The following is a 20,173-nucleotide window of genomic DNA, read 5'->3' as shown; positions in this document are numbered from 1 at the left end:
TGGTACAGAACAGATCCTATTTGTCACATTGTAAATTAGGTCCTTGTTACGAACAAAGGATCCATCTAAAGAAAGGACAGAAAAGTGATGACAACATGATATATAGTTTGTTTACCGACATCTGCAGTTGGAGATATCGATAAACAGATAAGACCAGCAGCACTTCCGATTCGTACTTTAGCATCATGCTACAAATAACTATGCCTGACATTGAAAACAGTCGCGCCACAAACCAGGGCCGTAGCCAGTATGAGGCAAACCGAGGCACTTGCCTCGGTAATTGTTTCGTGAAATTTTAAAATAAAGCGTGAATCCAGTGTTGTCTTTAATATGTAATATGCATCGTAAACACTTCAAATACTTCCGAAGATAATTTAACCACGGACATTGCCTCAGTCATATTTTTTTTCTGGCTACGGCCCTGCAAACATGCACTGACTTTGTCCACTTTTTTATCAAATAGGGTGAGGTGCAGGTGTGGGTTGTAGCATTCTGGTAGTGGACAAACGTGTTCGCTATCTACTAGGTCTCACTGCAATAAAAAAGTAAAAAAATACTTGTTATCTTTCGTAATCACCACTATATGTTAATTAGAACCTTCTCGTAGTCGGTTAGCAACCATTTCATATTAAAGAAAACTGATAAGCCCAAACGGTTATAAGGGAAGTTGTTCACACTAAAAGAAACAACTTAGCTTCGGATTGAACAATTTGCTAATCCAAAAAATCCATTTTAAGTCAAGTCAATTTATCGAAATCCATAGGCCGACGCGCGATAAGGCATTGGGTGGCGACATATTTAAAATACCTTTCCTCAGGCCATGTCTCAAAAGTCGTGTTATCTTTATTTTTGCGGCGAAAGAAAGTGACAATCTGAGAAATACACGCTATGACTAAAGGCTTCGATTCTCGAATTGACAAGTTCTTCTTAAGTTCTTCAATTGCGAGGCATATCCGTTTCTTTGGCAATCGCTGAACTGATTTTCCGGTCATCGAGGCCCCTACTCACGACTGCAGCCAGCGTATCATCACAATTCGAGAAATAAACAGTAACATAGCATTAAAATAACATTTCTTTAGGACGACCTAAGAACATGACCACTCAGCAAAATCGGCTTATCTTATTAGCAGTCCTCGCGTCTAAGGTTGCTAAGTAAGGCGGAATTCGTACCACGCCTGGAACTGGAACACAGCTGTGTGCAGCGGGTAACATATATTATTATTAAATACGTAGCCAACGTTTGTTCAGCCAAACATTTTAGGGATGTTCAAGGGTAAATTCTTCCAGAAAATGTCGAAAAACAGATGTAAAAACTTAAAAGAAGAAGAAAATGGGTTTGGCATATATAGCAATTCTTATCGCTTATAATAGGAAAGAATAAAAATAAAAAAAAAGACTCGCTTCGTTTGGACCCGCGTTTGAAATCGTTGACATTGTGCTGCGGATAAACCAAGCAGTATTTGACTTAATTCCTGTACGGTGGTGGATCTTGTTTAAGATACTCATGATCAGCTGTTCGTGCAAATGTTTCTTCATTCCTTAGGTGACAAAAGGTCAGAAAAACTGCTACAATACAGCTACTTAGAAACCAGCCTGTAATCACTAAAACTGAGAAAGAGAACTTGCAGCAAGCAAAGGTCGATATCCCCAAGAGGGCCAGGCTTTTGAACAGACCTTTAAACCTTTAGTTCGCTTAATATGATATGTTTTGAAAGACCATGATGTCTTTCATGAAGACTTTCCTCTTCTTCCCTGAGGCACAATGTTGCCCGCAGCGATGGTAATGATTTTGGTTGTGATTTTTCATTAAAATTTAACCTTTCTAAAACAGACAGGCGATGAAGCAATATCGTCGTTTTCTCCTGCTTTTTCGTTTTCGGAAATTCAGGTTGCTGGTCATTCTGCAATTATTTTTTTCACAAACTAAACATTTTACAGTAGATTTTTGATCATTCAGTTCTACTGCTGACTATATAGTGTTTTATTGCTTGAACCTTGTAGCTTGCTGCCTGGTTTCAATTACCATGTACAATAGGTAAGACCAACTTCCAATCATCCAACAATACATGAATATATTCAGATGTCGTGATCTTTCATGGTGTTCCAAATTGCATGCATGGAAATGTAAATAATACAACAGACAATCAAACAAATGGATCCAAAAAATAGAGGGTCACAAAATTGAGCTAAAGAGCATTTGCTTAACAAGCCTAACGGTACACGTGTTTTGCACAACCCTACTGTTGAAAAGGGGAGCGCAACCAAGCCAAACCTACAACATCGAAGACCATGCCAGGTTAGTTATCCTATGTCAAAGTGGGTTGAAGCTTAACTGGTTCTCATTGGGAACCAGATGTTTTCAATTGAATATTACCGGCCTTCTCTCACTGGGTACTCTTATCAGGATATCTCAGCTTTTGGCAACGTCATCACCGATGCAAGACTCTTCCTACCAGTGACCTCGGGTTATCTCCGTATCTCTTTCGCCTTCCGTTCACAGCTTATATTAAGATCATTTTCCAGATTAATTGAGGGGATTATCTGTCAGAACATTCAAGTTGAACTTGTTTGAAGGCCGCGACATTCTGCCATGAATGCGGACCACCTTCTCTAGTTGTGGTTCCAGCGTCCCGCCGAGAGCTTTCCGCACCAACACGACTAAGTCATCGTCACACACATTGCATCTTGCCAACTAACGTCCAACACTTGATAACACTTTTGTGTTGGTGTCACAAGAGGTGGTGACAAGGTGCGTTGCTAATATTGTAGAGCATCGGAGATCAGTGCATTGTAGATGTACTTAAAATAGAAAATCCCGGTAGAATCCATTGTAGTCTTAACGTCGAGCTAATCCATGTATCAAGAAGGAAGGCATGCTTTTTTGCACGACGAAGCAACAAATGCAAAGACAAAAACGCAAATTTGAAAGGATTAACCGATAAGGCTAGGCGTGTTTGAAATTCTTGAGTTTAAAAACTTTTTCACCGAAGATAGGGCCAGTGTATCAATTGAAAGGTACCATGTCTTCCAATTTAGACAATCTGCTTAAATAAATCCTTGCCGAAATGAAATTTTCTCAGTTGCAATTGAATCAAACCCAGACTTCTTTTCCAGGATGAGTTTGCACTGTAAATAACAAGTTTTGGCAAGAAAAATCGGGTCTGCACGATTGACACGATATAAAACGTTTGCCATTTTCTCTTGGTTTTCTCCATCGAGTAATCTTCCGTGACCAGTGATTCGACTCAAGACTGTTAAAATCCTGTTACCCAGGGAGGGCATGTACGCGGGAGTGTCGTGGGCTCAACCTGCGCAGTACCAAAACACAGTGCCTTTAAAACAATAAGAAGAAAATGTTGCATTTGTAACCCACAATTTCAATTGCAAATGGCTCTGACTGGTCTTCTGGGATAAGGCCCCTTTTTCTTGTTCCACTTGTTCTTTCAAGGAGTGAAAGAATATTCATTGTATACGCAAAGAGCATGACACGTCATCTCAGTTGTTTTCGCCGTTTGTTTTCAAATTGTTGTAAAGCACATTTGAATCTACACAAGCCAAAAATGCGTTAATTGTCTACTGAAATGCTATATTTTGAATATGAAAAGTACAATCGTTTCAATCAGTTATCCATCGCGAAGTTGTTCGCTCGTTTATTTCGCTCCTTTGAAGACCTAAGATAGAGCGATGCTTCGACACATGCCAAAGAAGGCATTCGCACAAGATGTCAGTATTCTCGCCATGATTTTGGGTGAGAACGTTTTTTTTTGTAATCAAGAGGAACAGAAACGACGGAAGTCTTTGTTTGCTCGTATGCTCCACAGTATGGTAAGCTCGAGGTGGCATTTCCTTTTCCCTTAGCTTTATTCCCAGATGGAAGTAAAAAGCCATAAGCCATGGGTTGTTCCAAATGGCCACAGCGATTCTCAAAAAATATGTCTTTTGTTTGAGATCTAAGTAGCCCTTGTCGGCTCTCGACAACGTATAAAATTAAAGCAACAGCAATGAGAGAATTTAAATATAAACTGGGAAAAAAATCAAAACGGGGAAGCATTCGAAAGAACGGAAAACCTAAGGAGCAATAGCTGCTTGATTATTCCAGCCTGAACACTTTTTTATGTTTAATCGTGAAGCAAAAATACTCTGTCCAGTGAAGAGTTTCCTGGATTTGGCAACAGTGAGAGAGAGTTAGTTCTTGCATATAAATCTGAGCTGTATTCGCCAAGTGACAAAGGCAATCACCTTGTCAGAGTTTTCATTCCATCACTCAAAAAGGGTTTCTCACGTTGTATCTATAATAATTCTTTGGACGTCAGTGAAGGCTTTCATTTCGATTGTCTCACTAAATCGATGTCTTAACTCGTTATCATTTTTGTTGAACGATTACCACGTCTTTTCAATTAAAGAAAAAAGATATTTATTAATACACCTTCTCGTCTACTTAAATAAAAATTTAATATTTAAATTTACATATCAGTAACGCGTATAGAGGCCAAGAAAAGAAAATCGGGAAAAGGCAATAAATTATAATCCCTTCATATATAATCGACTTACAAGTCAATTTGTAAGCTTAATTAAGATAGACTTGGTCTATTAGACCTACTGTTCTGCTCAACACGAGAAAAGGTTTCTTCGAATCGTCAACATAATAAAATGTACATTATACATGATTTAGTGTAACGAAATTACATTATTCGAAAGACTCCATTATCTTATCAAAAAAACAACTTTCTTACAACTCATGGACTCACTGACAAGTCATTAATTACTTTGCTCTTGGACGAGGCATTTTCCTTACTGGAGTAAGAATTCTTGCTTAAGAAGCGTGGAGTGCGTTCTACCACTGATTATCATGTCAAATCGTGGGTAGGGACGCATGGACACAAGACTTCGTTTTTCATAGCAGCTTTCTTTTCTTACTGAAGCAGTTATACTCGTAACAACATTTGACGCTTAAAAGCTTAAAAGAAAGGCAATGAAGGGCTAGGAAAGTCTCCGTGGACGCTGAAAGGGGGAAGTGGGCTAGTTTCTAGATGTCCCACCGACGTTGGCGCGGCAAACGTTGACGTGAGAAGATTGGGCAATCTCTGCTGGCGGTATCCACCGAGGACACCAGCGAACGGTAATCTTGGAATAGTTGGCGATGGGGGTTGAAGACAGCCTGCAAATAATAAAACAATAAAACAATTGATAAGTTTCAAAATATCACATGAAGGAAGAGGAAACCACTAAGACTTGTGTGCCCACACATGTTAAGAGGTTCAACTGGCGCAAAGACAGCGATCAATTTGGGAGCCAAAATTGATCAGGAAGGGTGGCATTTCAAATAAAATTCATTTTAAAATCTGGATATTCCATTACAAATTGTGGTAAAAGTCTGCAAGTTTTGTCGAAGTCGGCCTCAGAAATACAAGGACATCATGCCTGTCATTTATATCGCAAGGCTAATCAGTGTTGAGGAGACTATCTTGTTTAAATTGGAATCTCTAACGCAATAAGTGCATGTAGCGGGAAAATAGACATTAAAAACGTCTTATTGGCATTGAATGACGTGTTTTTTTCATACCCGCATGTCGCGGGTATGACTAAGGTCGTCCCCGATCCATGGCTGTTCGGTCTTCCTGTATTATGCAATCAACAAAAAGAGGAACGTCTTTTGGAGACTTGAACTTCTAAATTTCCGGGAATGAAGTGCGAAGAATTTGGCGAGAATATCCCTTGTTTACCCTGTCTTCATCATTTGGAGAAAAACCACATTTGCCATAGCGTTAAGTTCATCAAACAATTTTCTTCCATAAATAGCCGCATTCTTACGGTTATCTGGAATCAATTTTCAAACTTCTGGCAGTAAATGCACTTGATAATCGCTCTAAGAAAACCGGAGAAAAATCACAGGACAATTCACTCGAACAGAAACGTGATAATTTTCTTTATCCTTCTGTTCTTGAGAAAGTGGTACCTCGGTGAAACTGATTGCGAAGTTTCCGAGAGTTTTTGTTCGATGAATAACCTATTTGCCCTCGTAAATTGGACTGCTTGCCATAAGCCGTCTCTCTAATTTGCTCGTCAAAAATTGTTCTCGCTTTTGGTTGAGTTGATAATTGGAGACAGAACAGCAACAAAAGATGCTTGACGCTCTGTCTTTCAGCGAATTAGTTATTCAACAAAAACGGCATGTTCAACCTGCAACGTGGACCTGAGAAAGCAACTCGCAGTTTTTTATTTATTTATCGACACTGTTTGTCCGGGTGATTTCCGACCAACTCGGTCAAGCGTAGATCTTTCCAATATCGGCAGACGGCGGCTTCTGGTAAGAAGCTTGTGGCAACTGAGAAAGGAAAAGATCATCTCTTGTTCTTTGATTCATTAGTTCACTTAAAACCACCCGTACAGGTGTTAAGTAACGATCCCTTTCGTTGTGAGTTAGAAGAAAGAAAGAAAAAATAGGAAAGAAAAGCATCATCGTTTTAAATGTCCTCTGTTTCAGACGAATACCAACCACTTCGACTGAAAAAATGTCCCCTTTAATGCTTAACATATATGTGTGTCATAAATCTTAAGTCACCTGACTGGAAGAAGGATCCTTTGTCTTGTGGTCTGCATCCAATCTTTGGTACTTGGTACCTGTTGTTAACGCCCATTTGTGATAACAGAGGGAAGGGTACAGAAGAATAAAGTGGGTCCGGCATGATTGCTTGTAGATGGTTGTCGTGTAAACATTCCCTAAAAGGAAACAAAAAGTAAATTCCCTTCTCCAAATGAAACGGCAAGGCAAGTGTTGTTTGCATTTCGTGGAGAATTGACCGCCCTTTTGAAGTGGCCACATAGCATCCTATTGACAGGTAGTCGACAAATTCTAATCATGTCTAATGTTCGAAAGTCAATTCTTAGATCATCGGTTATTCATTCTAAATAAATGGAGCTGTTTTTCACAATTAAAAAATATCGATGAAAGAAGGAAATGAGAGCAGAAGAGTTGAGTGCAATAGAAACCTAAGGCTGGAAGTCATTTTAAAAATCCAGGAGAAAGGTTACGGTTACGGTTACCAGTAAGTATTCATGCAAACACTGTGTTATGCAATTTCGTGGCAAGATTGTCGAAAAGTTACGATTTCTCATCTCGATGGCATAAAGAAGGTTTCGTTTAAGCTTGATGCAATTTAGTAGTGTTTTCAAACAGACTGGTACGGTTGTCGAAGACAGTAGCCCAAATTGTCGCTCGGACAAGTGCCAAGAACTTTAGTTTTCTTGGAATACACTGAAAATTGTATTTGACTACCTGCCCACGTATACTCGCACGTCAACTCAAAAGGGCACAATTAGTAACATTTTGATTTGTTGCGAGATTGCTTTTTGCGAGACGAGAGTGACGATGTTTGCGAATTTTGACTTAAAACCAATGGCACCAACCTTTCTACAGGAATTAGACGCGATGAATCCCGGAAACCTTTGGCAAATGGATTGCTATCTATTTTTAATCGAGTGATCTGAAAAGAAACGTAAAGCAAAAGTGACTGAGACTTATTATAAAGTAGAAGTCAAACTTAATCAGCTTCCCTAACGGATCACAAAAACCACAACGAAATGGTGATGACTGACGAAGACCTATGAATTAGTGAGTTTGTGGTCAAGGCATGCATCCGTTGCTCAGGCATTTGAGTTATAAGTAAGTTCCCAAGCACGATTCAGTACCCTAAAAGACAACACTTCATAATCTCTCGCAACCAGTTAAACTTTGTGAGTTGAGGAAGTCTGATTTAATTTGTTACGATCGAAACGGTGTGCGAGTCGGGCCTAAGAAAGTTAATGGACAGTCGTGTACAGTAACACAGTTTTGTTATTTAGGAATCGGTTTCAGGGCAATGACTCGACGTAAAAAATCACTTTGCATCTAAAACCCGATGACATCGTTTGTCGATCTAGCTCATTCTAAAAAAGTAGCATGGGAGTTTTTAAAGGCTGCCATCTGCATAAAAATAGCCCTCAAGTTTGCATGTGTCTGTCCTAATTAAATGTTAATTAAATTAGAAAAACTTCAAGGTACAACTGTGCTTAATCCTGGGTTTTAAACGAAAATGGAGGAAGATCGTTTTGAAGTGCCAGGTTTATCAATTTATTTTAAAAATCAACAATTGGTCCAAAGACCTTTTTGCTCACCAGTTGGTTTTGGTATGCTGTTACTCCGATAAAATTCGTCTCGGCAAACGTGAATGTTTTCATCTCCTCTGACTTGAGGTTGATTACTGAAGCTGTGTGGTCACGTTTGCGAATTATGTGCACTCTCGGTTGGTACTTATGCATGGAATTTAAGATGAGCTGAAAAATTTGAGAGCAGAACAAATGAAATGGCTACAAATAGCTTGCCAACAACAACGCCATGATCACTTTCCATATGTGGGAATTCGTTTTTCTGCAAAACAGGAGGGTGTCTGAAGAAGGGCCATTGACCTCTCTCAGAAAATTCATATTTAGGGACTTCTCCATATTCTAGTGATAACTTCCAAGGCTTGCCTTTACAGTCATTGTTTGCCATGACACGAGGCTCGTCATCAGCGAAACTCGCTTTCCGTCTGATTATACCACAAAACGTTATCAAAGCAAATTTTTTTTTTCCTCCCCCGCGTTAAACTGAGAGACAAGCGGATAAAAAGGATTGACGACTGCCTCCCTGAAAATAAGATTTCCTTATAACAACTAGAACCGAGAAAGCTTAGAGAAAATAACTAACACTTATCCAGTGTGTTTGTCTAGACTTACGTGGCCATTCCGGTCCCCGTCGTTGTTGGTCAGTTTGACTTTCTCAAATGATATAATCTGTTTTAGCAGCTGCTCCCCAGTGAAAGGTGAATCTGGATGCATGTACAACCTAACAGGGGCTGGTGGGTCTGCTTTCCCCGCAACAAGCCAAGTAGAGCGATGGTAGGCGTACCTGTAGCGTTTTTCGTCAACAGGTACAAGATCCATCAAAACCATGTAATTTGCCTTGGGGTCCACACCGTTCACCGATATTCTCAGCGTGGGAAACATACGTCTGGAAATAAGTCAAATTAAGAATGAGTGTTAGAGAAAACAAGGCTTAGAAAAACAATTCACTTGTGTCAATTTTTGTCTTTGCTTGGTCCATTATAGGCTACGTAGCTCTTTTATCATCGCTTATCAAGTGTCAAATCAAAATTATATTTCATTTTCTGTAGTTACGGTTTTCGTGAATGATCCGGTTCATGCGAACAGTGTTTCTGTTTATGAAAAAGGAAAAAAGGTGTTTACAAAACACCTCCTTATCTTTTTAACAACTAGCACTTCCGGCAGCGATTTATTAGCGGTTAGCGCTGGGATATACTGGTGGTAGGGCGCCGGGCAGGGCGATAAAAGCGGACGCTTTCTCCAGGTTATCAACTTAACATGTCACTGGATGCTTGAATATCAGTTATGATTCACACCTTCCAGCCTTAGTTATAATCATTTCAGTTCCCAAATCACTGAATCGTTCCCACAACTCCTTCCCTTCAAGTTCCACTGTGATATTTCTAAGGTCGTCCTTTGAAGAATCGTCAAACACCTCGGCGTCCTCGTCATCCGTGGGAATTTCGCTCGAGGACGACTTCATCCTCTTTGCCGGTGGTGGTTCCGTAAATTCGTTATCCGAGAACCCCTCCTTGTCTTTTGAAGATTCTCTTAGATCTAAACATAAACAACAATTCAACGTTTACATCATAAACAAAGCGTTGTCTTATTTTCATAGCGGAATGTTTTGTATCCAAACCGCGCCGTCCTCATGCATGTTTACGCCACTTTGTTATTCTCAAAACGGATGACTGAATTGATAAGTGTATGAAATTCGCTGCCCTTCGATTTGGCTTTCATACCAAGCTCGCTTTTGCCGTCCCTGGAAGACATCAACGAGGCTATGGAGAAAGCATTTGCTTTTGAGGATAGTGAAGATGAACATTCCATTACAGGTTTTGTACGCTTTACAGAGAACGCTTCTGGTAGTTGTCGTGCCCGGCCGTTCACGCAAGCTGCTAAGTTCTTTGGCAAACAGGCAATAAACAGCAATTAATACCGTGATGACAGTCGTGGTATCTCTCAATGGTACAAAGAACTGGGTCGAGACCCTATCCCAGAATACCACGTCAAATGCCACTCATTTTAAAACCCAATACGTCACATACGGAACTTGTTTGAATTTCAGGAAGGCTATCGGTCAAAAGTATGCACACTTAATGTCAGCACGTTGTTCTCTTGAGAAAAGGGGCAAAAGAGAGTACATTGGCGAAATATTAGACCATATTATCGTGTTTGCGTAGCGGTTTATTTGTTTTTAATTTTGTTGAGAATTGTTCATCGTTGACTTCTCTCCACTTGAATCCGTCCACACATGTGGCGTTTCGTTTTCTATTACAACTATGATATTCAGTTGCAGTGTCTCTTATGGGAATGTAAATATATGTCTTTAAAACCTTGCCAGTAACTGAATTTATTGGACAGAAAATCAACTGTTTGTGTTAAACAGAGGTGAGATGCGTGATGAGACCTCTTCGCACTCGATGAAAGGTGATTGTAGAAATCTAAAAGGAAACGATATGGTTTATTCTAAATCCTATGAATAACTTTCAACCACATCCTTTAAAGAGATCATCGCACAAAATATCTGTACTTTAGTCGTACATGTTAAACACTTTTGCAATTTGACAGTCAGTGCTGGGCGGAAAAGAATTCATCGGATCGGCTCTAACCTACACCGTTTATACGTTTGTTTATTTGTTGGAAATGATAGTATTCGGATATTGGTCGTACTTTCTTTTTTCAAGATAGTTGTTTTTATCAGCGCAATCCGAATTGGGTTTTCGCGTTTTTTTCCGTGGGCAGGCGCGTTAATACCGGCCGCATGTCTCTGGAAAAGAGATTTGTTTGCCTATCCTTTTTCTTTTTCAACGGTTTCGCTAAAAAACTATCAAGATATTTCTTGATTTACTATCTACCACAAATGACTGAAAGAAAATGAATGAATCTGGACAATAGCTTTTTTTCGCGAAACAAAATGACATTTTATCTATATCGGATGAGAGAGGAATGGCTGTTGACAAGGCAAGTTATTTTCCCACGCATTTAGATCTTTCGTATCACAGCTGAAGAAAAGCAACAAATACCGACGAACTCATTCAGCCTATTGAAAAGCTTTTCGCTAATCGAGACGTTCAGCACAAAGAAACAGTTCTTTTATTTCGTGATGAGAACAAAGATCTTCACCAGATAACATTAGCGACTCTTCACATCTGGATTTTGTAGAAGTACCGAAATTGCTCTGCTTCCTGAATTGACATGTTTATCCAAGACGATACCCTCTGCTCAGCCTACTCGTTGAGGAAAAAGCACTCGCGGAGGACGACATTTCCTGTATGTTTTATAGGATCTTCATAGCTCTATGACAAAAAACTAACTACTGATTTGCCAAGGCAGAAAGAGTCACACTTTCCTCTTGACCCGTGCTAAATCGATCTGGCATACATGAAATCAAATACCATTCACACCACGCACTTAATTAGCTTAATATACTGATAAGAATCTAGTTAAGTGTCGCATTAACATGAATAGGAACTCAATTATTTCATTATTTCAATAAAATATTCGATTTCGGTCTGGTTTGGCGCTCACGACATGCACGAGAAAGGGAGAAAAGCTTGGCTGCGAATGAAGTCTGTTTTCTTAAGAACTCGCCCGGAGACCGAGTCAACGAGAAAAACTTGATCTGTCAAGACCCTTTTCCAACCGGCCACTTAACAAACTTTACGGTATCAAGGATTTCGCGAGGTTGATGGGCTGCATGATGTGTTTTAAAAATGACTTTCTTCGCCTTAAGCATCCAGAGGGTGTAAACTATCGCCATATGCGTTCAAAGGGATAGACATCTCGATGTCTTTCAACGCTCAATTAAGCTGTTATTTACAATCTGTCCTTGTTTTTACGGGACGTGAACCGCCTGGGAAGAACCGAAGGTGGCATAAGATGTATTACACTGCGAAATTCAACTCTAGTCGGTATCTTGCCAACCGTATCGCGTTTCTGTTCAGGCTATTTTGATTTTCGTGATTCAGTGGACGAAATAGGCATGGCATACCGGTTTGCTATTTACTAATCACTTCAGTATAGTCATGGGCTGTGCTTTAAGTGTGATCTTTTAAAACAAAAAAAATAATAGTGCAATTAAAAAAAAATTGAAGAAGACGATTAGAAGAAAAAAAGTGTTAATAGGAAAACATTGGCTTGCAGCAGTTACAGTTATTTCTCCAGACATGTCGGGGTTATTAACTTTACTTAGGAAGCCCAAGTAGTGATCTGCTATCAAAATAGGACTCTCAAGCTACGAGATCTAAAGACGGTCGATAAGAACATCTTTAACTCTATGAGCTGATTGTTTTTGCACCATGTTAGTCTTGTTGAAGAAATGATAGTAGATAATAATTGCCTCTGATTTGATGAATTATGCAATTTACATTTGCCCTATTGCATCACCTTTATGCCAAATTGCAGCGAGCTGAAACGTGTTGATGCTGCAAGTCTACGTATCTGCCTTATCGTTAGCTTCCACCCGAGTTCCGGATGAAGAAGATCGTAGATAAATTTGTCACCCACTTGTTAATCGTGACACTAGGTGTGAAAGCCGTAGAGCTTTCAATTGATAAAATCGTCCGGGCAGGCATCCGTAAGGAAAACTGAGTGACATAAAAACACGAGGATTCTACCCGGGAAATTATCGCTAGAAATGGAGATCTTGTGATTTGCTAGATCCATGAACCATTCGTCATTCCATCGAATACGCCAAACTCTTAAAAGCTCAAAGCCTCGAAACGCTCAAAGTTATCAATGGAATGACACCACTGACTTTAACGTTAGTAATTATTTGCTAAGACTCGGAGTTTAGAAAAAAAAATGTCAAGTTTAAATGTACATGAACCTCTCGGCAAGACAACAGCAAGTGTTCTGTAAAGCACTTCGATAATTTTTAACGTAATAAAGTCTGTTAAAAACTCCAAATTCCCAAAAGCTCTCGAAATCATTCAATTTGTCAAGATCATTTTTTCGTTAAATCTGTTTTTACATATTTCAATGATTTACATAGTCTACGCCAACATACAATGTGATATTTCGCCAAAGATGTATTATTTTGGTAGTTATCGTCTAGACCTATCTTTCTTGCAAGGCCCTGATTTCATCATCAAGCCGAGTTACTACATGAATAACTCTTCCGCCCAACCACCTGTACATCGAAAGAGAATTTGGTGCTGACAGTGAAATTATAGTGGTCAAACTGAGGCCCTGCCGCAAGTGGCAAGAACTACTTCCTCGTTTCATCGATTGTCAAAAAATAAGGAGTTTTCTGACGGATAATTGTTTCCGGAATTTTAGTAGGTTGGCTTTTCACTTTAGGCATTGGTGATTTCCATATTTGGAAACACAGAGGATCTCATGGCTTTGAGATTTTTCGATCCATACATAAATTCACTATGAGTTTCTAACCCTTTCAATAAAGGCAAAAAATGTTGAAGTTACGTGCAACAGTTCTTAGCTTTCAAAGCGAAGGGATTTTATTGAATATGTGCCAACTACTTAACAACCTTGCAAAACCAAACGAAAACGCGATTCCTCCTTAAGTACATTATCTGAGTGGGAAAGTCTATTTGTCAACGTTGTTTGGATTCGTGCTCTTTTGAAAGCGCGTGTATTTGCTGCAGCAGATATTTGGACCTAGTCGAGAAAGTCTCGCGTAAGGCTTGGTCTTCAATATCCGACTGTCTTTCAAAATACCATGCGAGCCTAAAATATTCCTACTGACATTTCTTTAACCGCAATGCTGTGGGTGTATCCTCTCAAAAAGAATGTTTGTTTAGATATATTTTATGCTTGTTTGATTGGTGGATGAAAACTTTTCCACAAGTGTCGCTTTGACCACTTTCCTCGAGTCAACAAACAACGAAGAAGAACCCGGACCACGTTCTGTGCATTTGAGAGCTGGATATGACCTTGCCAATGCGAAAGTTCTGACCTGCAGATCTTTGCCTGGGCAATATCAGATAGTAGGGCAAGGTGCAAGAATATGGGGTATGCATTTCACACAGCAACCTGCGAATGAAAAACGAGCATGTTAACACCTGTATTGAGTTTAGGAGAAGTTTATCTTGTCAGCTTTGGAAAAGATTATCATTAATCACGTGGAAGCGGGTTGCTTTGTAACTTAGCCACATTCAATGCTCACCAGTTTCTAGCCTGTCGCAGGAAACGTGAATTGATAGGGACCTCATTCAGTTGGACAGCTTTTTAGTTGTCTTGTGCAGATATGGGCGTTTCCCGTAAAATGAGCCAAATTTTTGGCACTCAAAACAATTGAAAGGGCTTGGTACTTGTCTGTCTTCCGAACTTGTACAAAAATGGCGCTTTAGCCAGCTTTAAACCGGATCAAACGCCTTGAATTAGTTAGAGGGATTTATTTTTCTTCCGCCTTCCAATACACACACAACTCGCTCAAAAACTTTAGATTGTATGATACTTCGGTAGACAGGGCGATCATTTTCCGAGACTATCCCTGATTACCACAGTTCGCGTCTTCCGCTGCTAAAAACCGGAAGCGAAACGTTCTTAAATCGCTTTACATCAGCTCATTCGCGCTTAAGTCTGTTTGGGGCCGTTCTGGTTGTTAATCTGTAAGGACATTTCCTCCACAGTCAAATTCATACCCAGAAATTTACGGTAAAATTTGTTCGTTTACGACCAAAATTCTGCACACCGCTCTTTCCTTTGGACCAACCCGAGAAACACCTCAATAACCCAAACTCGGGTGTTGTATATAATATACTCTGAATATTCTAGTGAAGCCAAAAATCGCATGATAATGTTACGGTAATAATATTGAATATAATCTGTTTTTCCAGTGATCATGTTGTTACCCAACGCATTGTGACCGATGAATCCCAAAACAAACACTCTTTTTAATCCACGGACCGATTTCTTTGCCAGCAAGCCGATTATCAACTACATCGTGCCAACGCGAGACAATTAGCACAGCATTAGTGTAAAAAAAACGTATAGGTTTAGGGAAAAAACAGACATCACTGTGGAGCGAAGACACGGGAGTGATGCGTGACTCTGTTGGTGTGTCATCTCATTTAGGGATAATTAATATGATGCCCCTCCTGCTGTGTTGGCTCGTGATATACAGTTTGGCAATGGGAAGGGGACGTTTGGGGAGGATTTCGACTGTTAAATAAACGCAAATACACGATATCTTGGGATTGTGAAAATTAAACGACTTACCAATGTTACTTGAGAGTTTCTCTCCTGCTTTCTACGGTTATTTTGTGAAAAAAAGATCAATGCTCCCATAAACAAGTTGTTGTTGTTGCTGTACGTTCTTTTTCGGATCTGTCTTCTTCTTCATTCCGACTGTCCTTGCGTTTCCTTTCCCGCTGGACCAAGCCAAACTTGCCAAGAATTTCACCCGTTAAAACTATGCTGGCCAAAGGAGCCAAATTTTAAACATCAAACGCAAGGATAAGAATTTTGTTGAACAATGCACTGTACAGCTGTAGGTCGAATATGTGATGCTTGTTTAGGACTGACACATTCCACATGATCCAACTCAACACCTTGCATGGTCTTCGAACACGGTGGCGGGATATTACAAACTTGAGGTGTCCAACAGTTATTGTTTGTCTGAGCTAACTTTTGAATTTGGAAGGAATCGTGTTGTCCTCTTTGCTCTCCTATCACGGTCTATGGTCTTCCTCAGTTAACACTGAGGTCAAAGCGTTTTGTGAGTGTGAAATATAGGTTGTCTAAATTTCTATTTATTGTACCCGGTTCGTTTGTTCCTTCTATTTTACTTTTGTTGGCCCTTCTATTTCGGAACTGATTAATACCCTGGAATTTTATTCAGCGTTAAATAACTATGAGTCGTCATAAAATGCTCTCTGTTTCACTTAACTCTTGTTCCACCTAATAATACCGCCTAGAATGCTAAGAGAAAAAATGACAAAGGCGAGTGGGGTACCTGAGATAATAAAACAGTGTTCTACGGTTATTATGCACTGTCAACACGATCAAAACGATTTGGAAACTGAGTTGAAAAAGGTTGAAAATCATATGAAATTAACTGGCTGAAAGTCCATACCCACATTTATTTCGCAATTTGTCTTAGGAGTGATATTTGTCCCGCTGGATCTTCAGAATTATAAAAGCATTAATTCAAGACTGAGATGCTTATCGCATAGCAAAACTCTTTTAAAACTCTTGCAATTGAATGTCCATATCTCAGAAAGGACGCCTTCGCACCAATAGATAAGAAATATTATACAAGTGTTGTAATTTTCAGAGGATTTAATTATCAGCGCTTTGAATGCAGGTTGATGAAAGGTATGATAAGGGATGGGAAGAGTCTATAGGTTTGCACATAACCTTCTTCAGAAGCTCTTGGCAGCATATGTTCGGTTACTAAATTGTCTGTAAAAACACGAATCTAACGCTTTTTCTTTGAATTATTGATGAAAATTATCAAAACGGACAAATACATGGTGCCGTTTTGGCATGAAATGTCAGGCGAGAAATATTAAGGGTTAGGGGACAACTGATTACACTCCATCCGCTCTTTCCTTACTCTCCAATCTCAGCACGCACACTTTTCATAGTGTTTATTAAATTCGGTTACCTTACCCTACCCGTGGGGCTATCAACCTGGTGATTGAAAAAAGTATTTCCACGGAGAACCATGGCAAAACAACTCCCAGTTGAGAATGAAAGAAAAAAAACACCTACTTACGGCGTTTGTAGTTTTAGTGTATTAACCGGAGCTTTCCAGACTATGGTTTCAATAGAAATTGCATCTGGTTTCAGTATAACAAGTTCAGGAAAACAGATATATCTTTCTCCACATCTTTTATGTGAAAAGAAATAGTAAATCTATTATAAAAGCTTCCAAAAAGTGTTTCCGGACTCAAGTTCGTGCCCTACTGTAAGAAGCTACTGACAAAAATGGAGTAAAGTTCGTTGTTGTCACAAGGTCAACCAAAGCTATCTATGTTTACTTCCAGAAGAAGATTTGCAAACGTCTCAGGTTGTTTCCCGCTGCAAAGCTTTCCCTAGTGCTACGAGGTTATAGCGAATCAGTTTGTATTTTTCCCGAAGTTGTGGGTGTTTCGAGTTCTACAATCATTAATTCCAACTGACTTATTGAGCCCCAGATTCCGGCTCTCTCTCAAAAATGGTGGGAGTCGAGTTACATTCAAGAATGGCTTTTAACCAGCTATTAGAGTATAAAGTATAGCTCCGAACACTCACAGTAAGTACAAAGAATATTACAGTATTTATCTTGAGAATTATATGTCAGCTACTTGCTTGCATGAGGGTTGAGCTGATAGACAACAACGGAAACAGTTTCCGAACGGTGATGGTATTCTAGGTGAATTTCTGCGTGTCGGGACCAGCAGAAATATGCCACCACGGCAATGAGAACTGAATCGGCTTAGTTGAAGAAACGTCTCTCTCGGTCGTTTACTTAATTGTGTTGCACCTTATTATTTACCCAAGCATGAGGGAATGAAGCTAGTGAATAAAAAAAGCCGGAACTAGCGTACCACATCATCGGGATGCGTAAATATTATCTATTTCCATCTGAAGGAACAACAGGCAGCAAAGTGCAGGTCTTAAACGATCTATAGCCACTTGATAACTCGCCAAGTGAAGTCTCTTCTGTTAAAAACTTTTCGCCTTTCTTATAAGATACCGAGCTATTAGCCCTGGTGAACACTCTAAAGATTACGCCCGAGGTATTGACCGGTAGACGCACGGTGCAAGGACCTCGTGACAAGAACAAATCTTACCCAAAAAGCTGAATAAAGGGCTCACTGCTTTCTTTAAACCATTAAAAAAGAAAATGGAACGACTTAATAAAAATATGAATTATTTAAAGCAGTGATATCAGTAATATATAGACTATAAATGGTACTTCTAGGAGGTTTTTCCGCTTTTAACGAGATTGAAGCGGTTTCAAAACAAACAAGCTTTGTACTAATACATGAAATCAGGCATTTAACTCTGAAAAGAACAATTTGAAGTAAGAACTATTATTCACTCGTTTCCATGACTGACAGGTGTTAAGATATCCAAATATCATGTGCCATTAAAACACTACTCTAGGTACGGTACGGCGCTTTTTAATGTGCATAAATATATGTAAAATTCCTTTTAGCATACTGGATGACGTGTGTGATCATTTCGAACAACAGTTGCAAAGCCTCAGTCCAATAATATTATTGATCAATTAAATTGTACATTAGTTGAACATGCAAGATTGCCCGCAGTATCAAAACATAGCTTGTACGGAGTATGGATTAAAATTTTTGCATTTTTAAGTGTGAAATAACAATTACGACGAAGGAGTGACACGAAGGGGGACCGAGAGACTGTCACACCAAATGCGATAGTCAGTGTAAAAAGATGGGAGATGTGGAAGAATAATACAATCGTTTACACTGAGATAATGTTGTCTACGGAATCATTTGAGTCACGATTCAGGCATTACTCCGATTATAATAAAATAGACTTGCCAGTAAAGATTGATAGCGATAATTGGAGACGGCTTTATTGCTGATGGTGTTAAGAATAGTTTGTCTGGGCTGTTTAATGATTCTCTTAGATCAAGTTTCAATCGAGGTCAGCATGACAAAATCTCCGATGTGCTCTTTTTAAACTCGGAATAGTTAGGAATAAAGCCTTTGCATTTATACTGTAGAAGTTAAACAGGCCAGCCCAATGCAATCCAGTTTCTCACACTAAAAAGCGTTCGACTGAACCTCGTTGCGCTACCTTGTGGCCAAGGGCAAAAACCACGTTGGGACTATATCCACTAAACAACGAATGATGAATCCCTCCATCATCCGTTCATGTATTCAAAACATTTCACTCGTGGAAACTGATCCTTAATTAGAATTGCCATGAAATAAAACCTTGAGGAGTTTTCATTGCCAACAGCTCTCGGCTCTCATTACAAAGATCCAATGAGAATCAAGTTTCACGAAAACTTAACACATTTCTCTTTACCACATGGGAATGAAGTGGACTATAGGACGGTTAAAATTAAAAAATGCTTTTGGTCGAGACCCAACTCAATGTAAAGCTTACGACAAGCCATTACTGCTTCCTCTTCCTTGGGCGACCCGAGTCTGACCCGCAGATCCACACTCAACTGTCATTAAAAAATGCGGGTTTGATAGAAATTTGTGTTTTGCCTACACTAACGATAAAAATCAGTTCAAGACCATTGAATTCGTTTGTAAAGGCCAGACAGAGGGAATGCGTTTTCTGAAAAGGTGCTCAGTAGATTGATATTGAGTGTGACATGAATGTGCTGTTTCTAAAACTCTCTTAAAAATTTGCAATAATAATTTTGTGGCCATTCTGGTGTTTTCCACCATTTGGAGCTTTCAAAAGGGCGACATAAGTTGTACATTCAAAAAGAAAAAAGACACCAACGCTGAGATAGATGAATTCACCCTTAGTTCTTCGTCTGCGCCCATTTTGAATTGGTTGAACAAAACAATACTATGTTATCTAGTTGAAAACAATTGACCCCTACGAGGGGCGGGTTTTGATAGCTAATTTGTTCTGGGCCTTTAATTAAAACTGTATTTTAGCAGAGTCCTCGTCCAGTTTGATCGGACCGAAAAAACTACAATAAGCATGGCGACGGTTTAATGTGGTACGGATCCAATCTTAGAGGCTACTTACGAGTTCTTTGCACATATGGGTCTCACACAATGGAGATTCATCGAGCATCAGAGCTTCTGCTGAGTCGCCGAAACATGTCTCAGCTCGAAATGATACTATCATTGACACATTGATACACGTAATCTGTTATCGCATAATTTACAGTAGTTTATTTTGTCGAAGCCGAGGCAATGAAGACCTGGGAGCATGTCACGCGGTTGATCTGGGAGAGAACAGTAAGTCTGGCATGACCAACCTAGGCTAGCGCTATAGTGTGAACGACAAACTAACTGGAACGTAGAATCCCAAGATGGCTTTTCTTGGGAGAAAAATAGACCAGTTCGGATCATTTGCAGGGGACGGGGCCGTGTCAAGCTTATTTTTGATTCAAATGTGAAAAACATAATCACAGTTTTTTCAA

General features: G+C 39.5%; 1 protein-coding gene and 1 long non-coding RNA gene across 4 annotated transcripts in view; one reads left to right on the top strand and one right to left on the bottom strand.

Moving 5' to 3' along the window:
- The window catches only part of LOC137999911 (uncharacterized), a 69,788-nt gene that overhangs the window by 8,813 nt on the left and 40,802 nt on the right, over positions 1 to 20,173 (top strand). The gene's annotated exons all lie outside the window — the stretch shown is intronic.
- On the bottom strand, positions 4,734 to 10,061 carry LOC137999898 (T-box transcription factor TBX20-like). Its single transcript, XM_068845870.1, has 7 exons — positions 9,864 to 10,061; positions 9,438 to 9,678; positions 8,755 to 9,028; positions 8,155 to 8,313; positions 7,408 to 7,484; positions 6,563 to 6,720; positions 4,734 to 5,158 (listed from the first exon to the last, which is right to left on the bottom strand). The coding sequence occupies exons 1-7, from the start codon at positions 9,949 to 9,951 to the stop codon at positions 4,959 to 4,961; spliced, it is 1,197 nt and encodes a 398-aa protein (XP_068701971.1). The 5' UTR covers positions 9,952 to 10,061; the 3' UTR covers positions 4,734 to 4,958.

Source organism: Montipora foliosa, chromosome 4, assembly GCF_036669935.1.
Source record: "Montipora foliosa isolate CH-2021 chromosome 4, ASM3666993v2, whole genome shotgun sequence".
Classification (NCBI taxonomy): domain Eukaryota; kingdom Metazoa; phylum Cnidaria; class Anthozoa; order Scleractinia; family Acroporidae; genus Montipora; species Montipora foliosa.
This window is presented reverse-complemented; position numbering and strand designations above follow the sequence as displayed.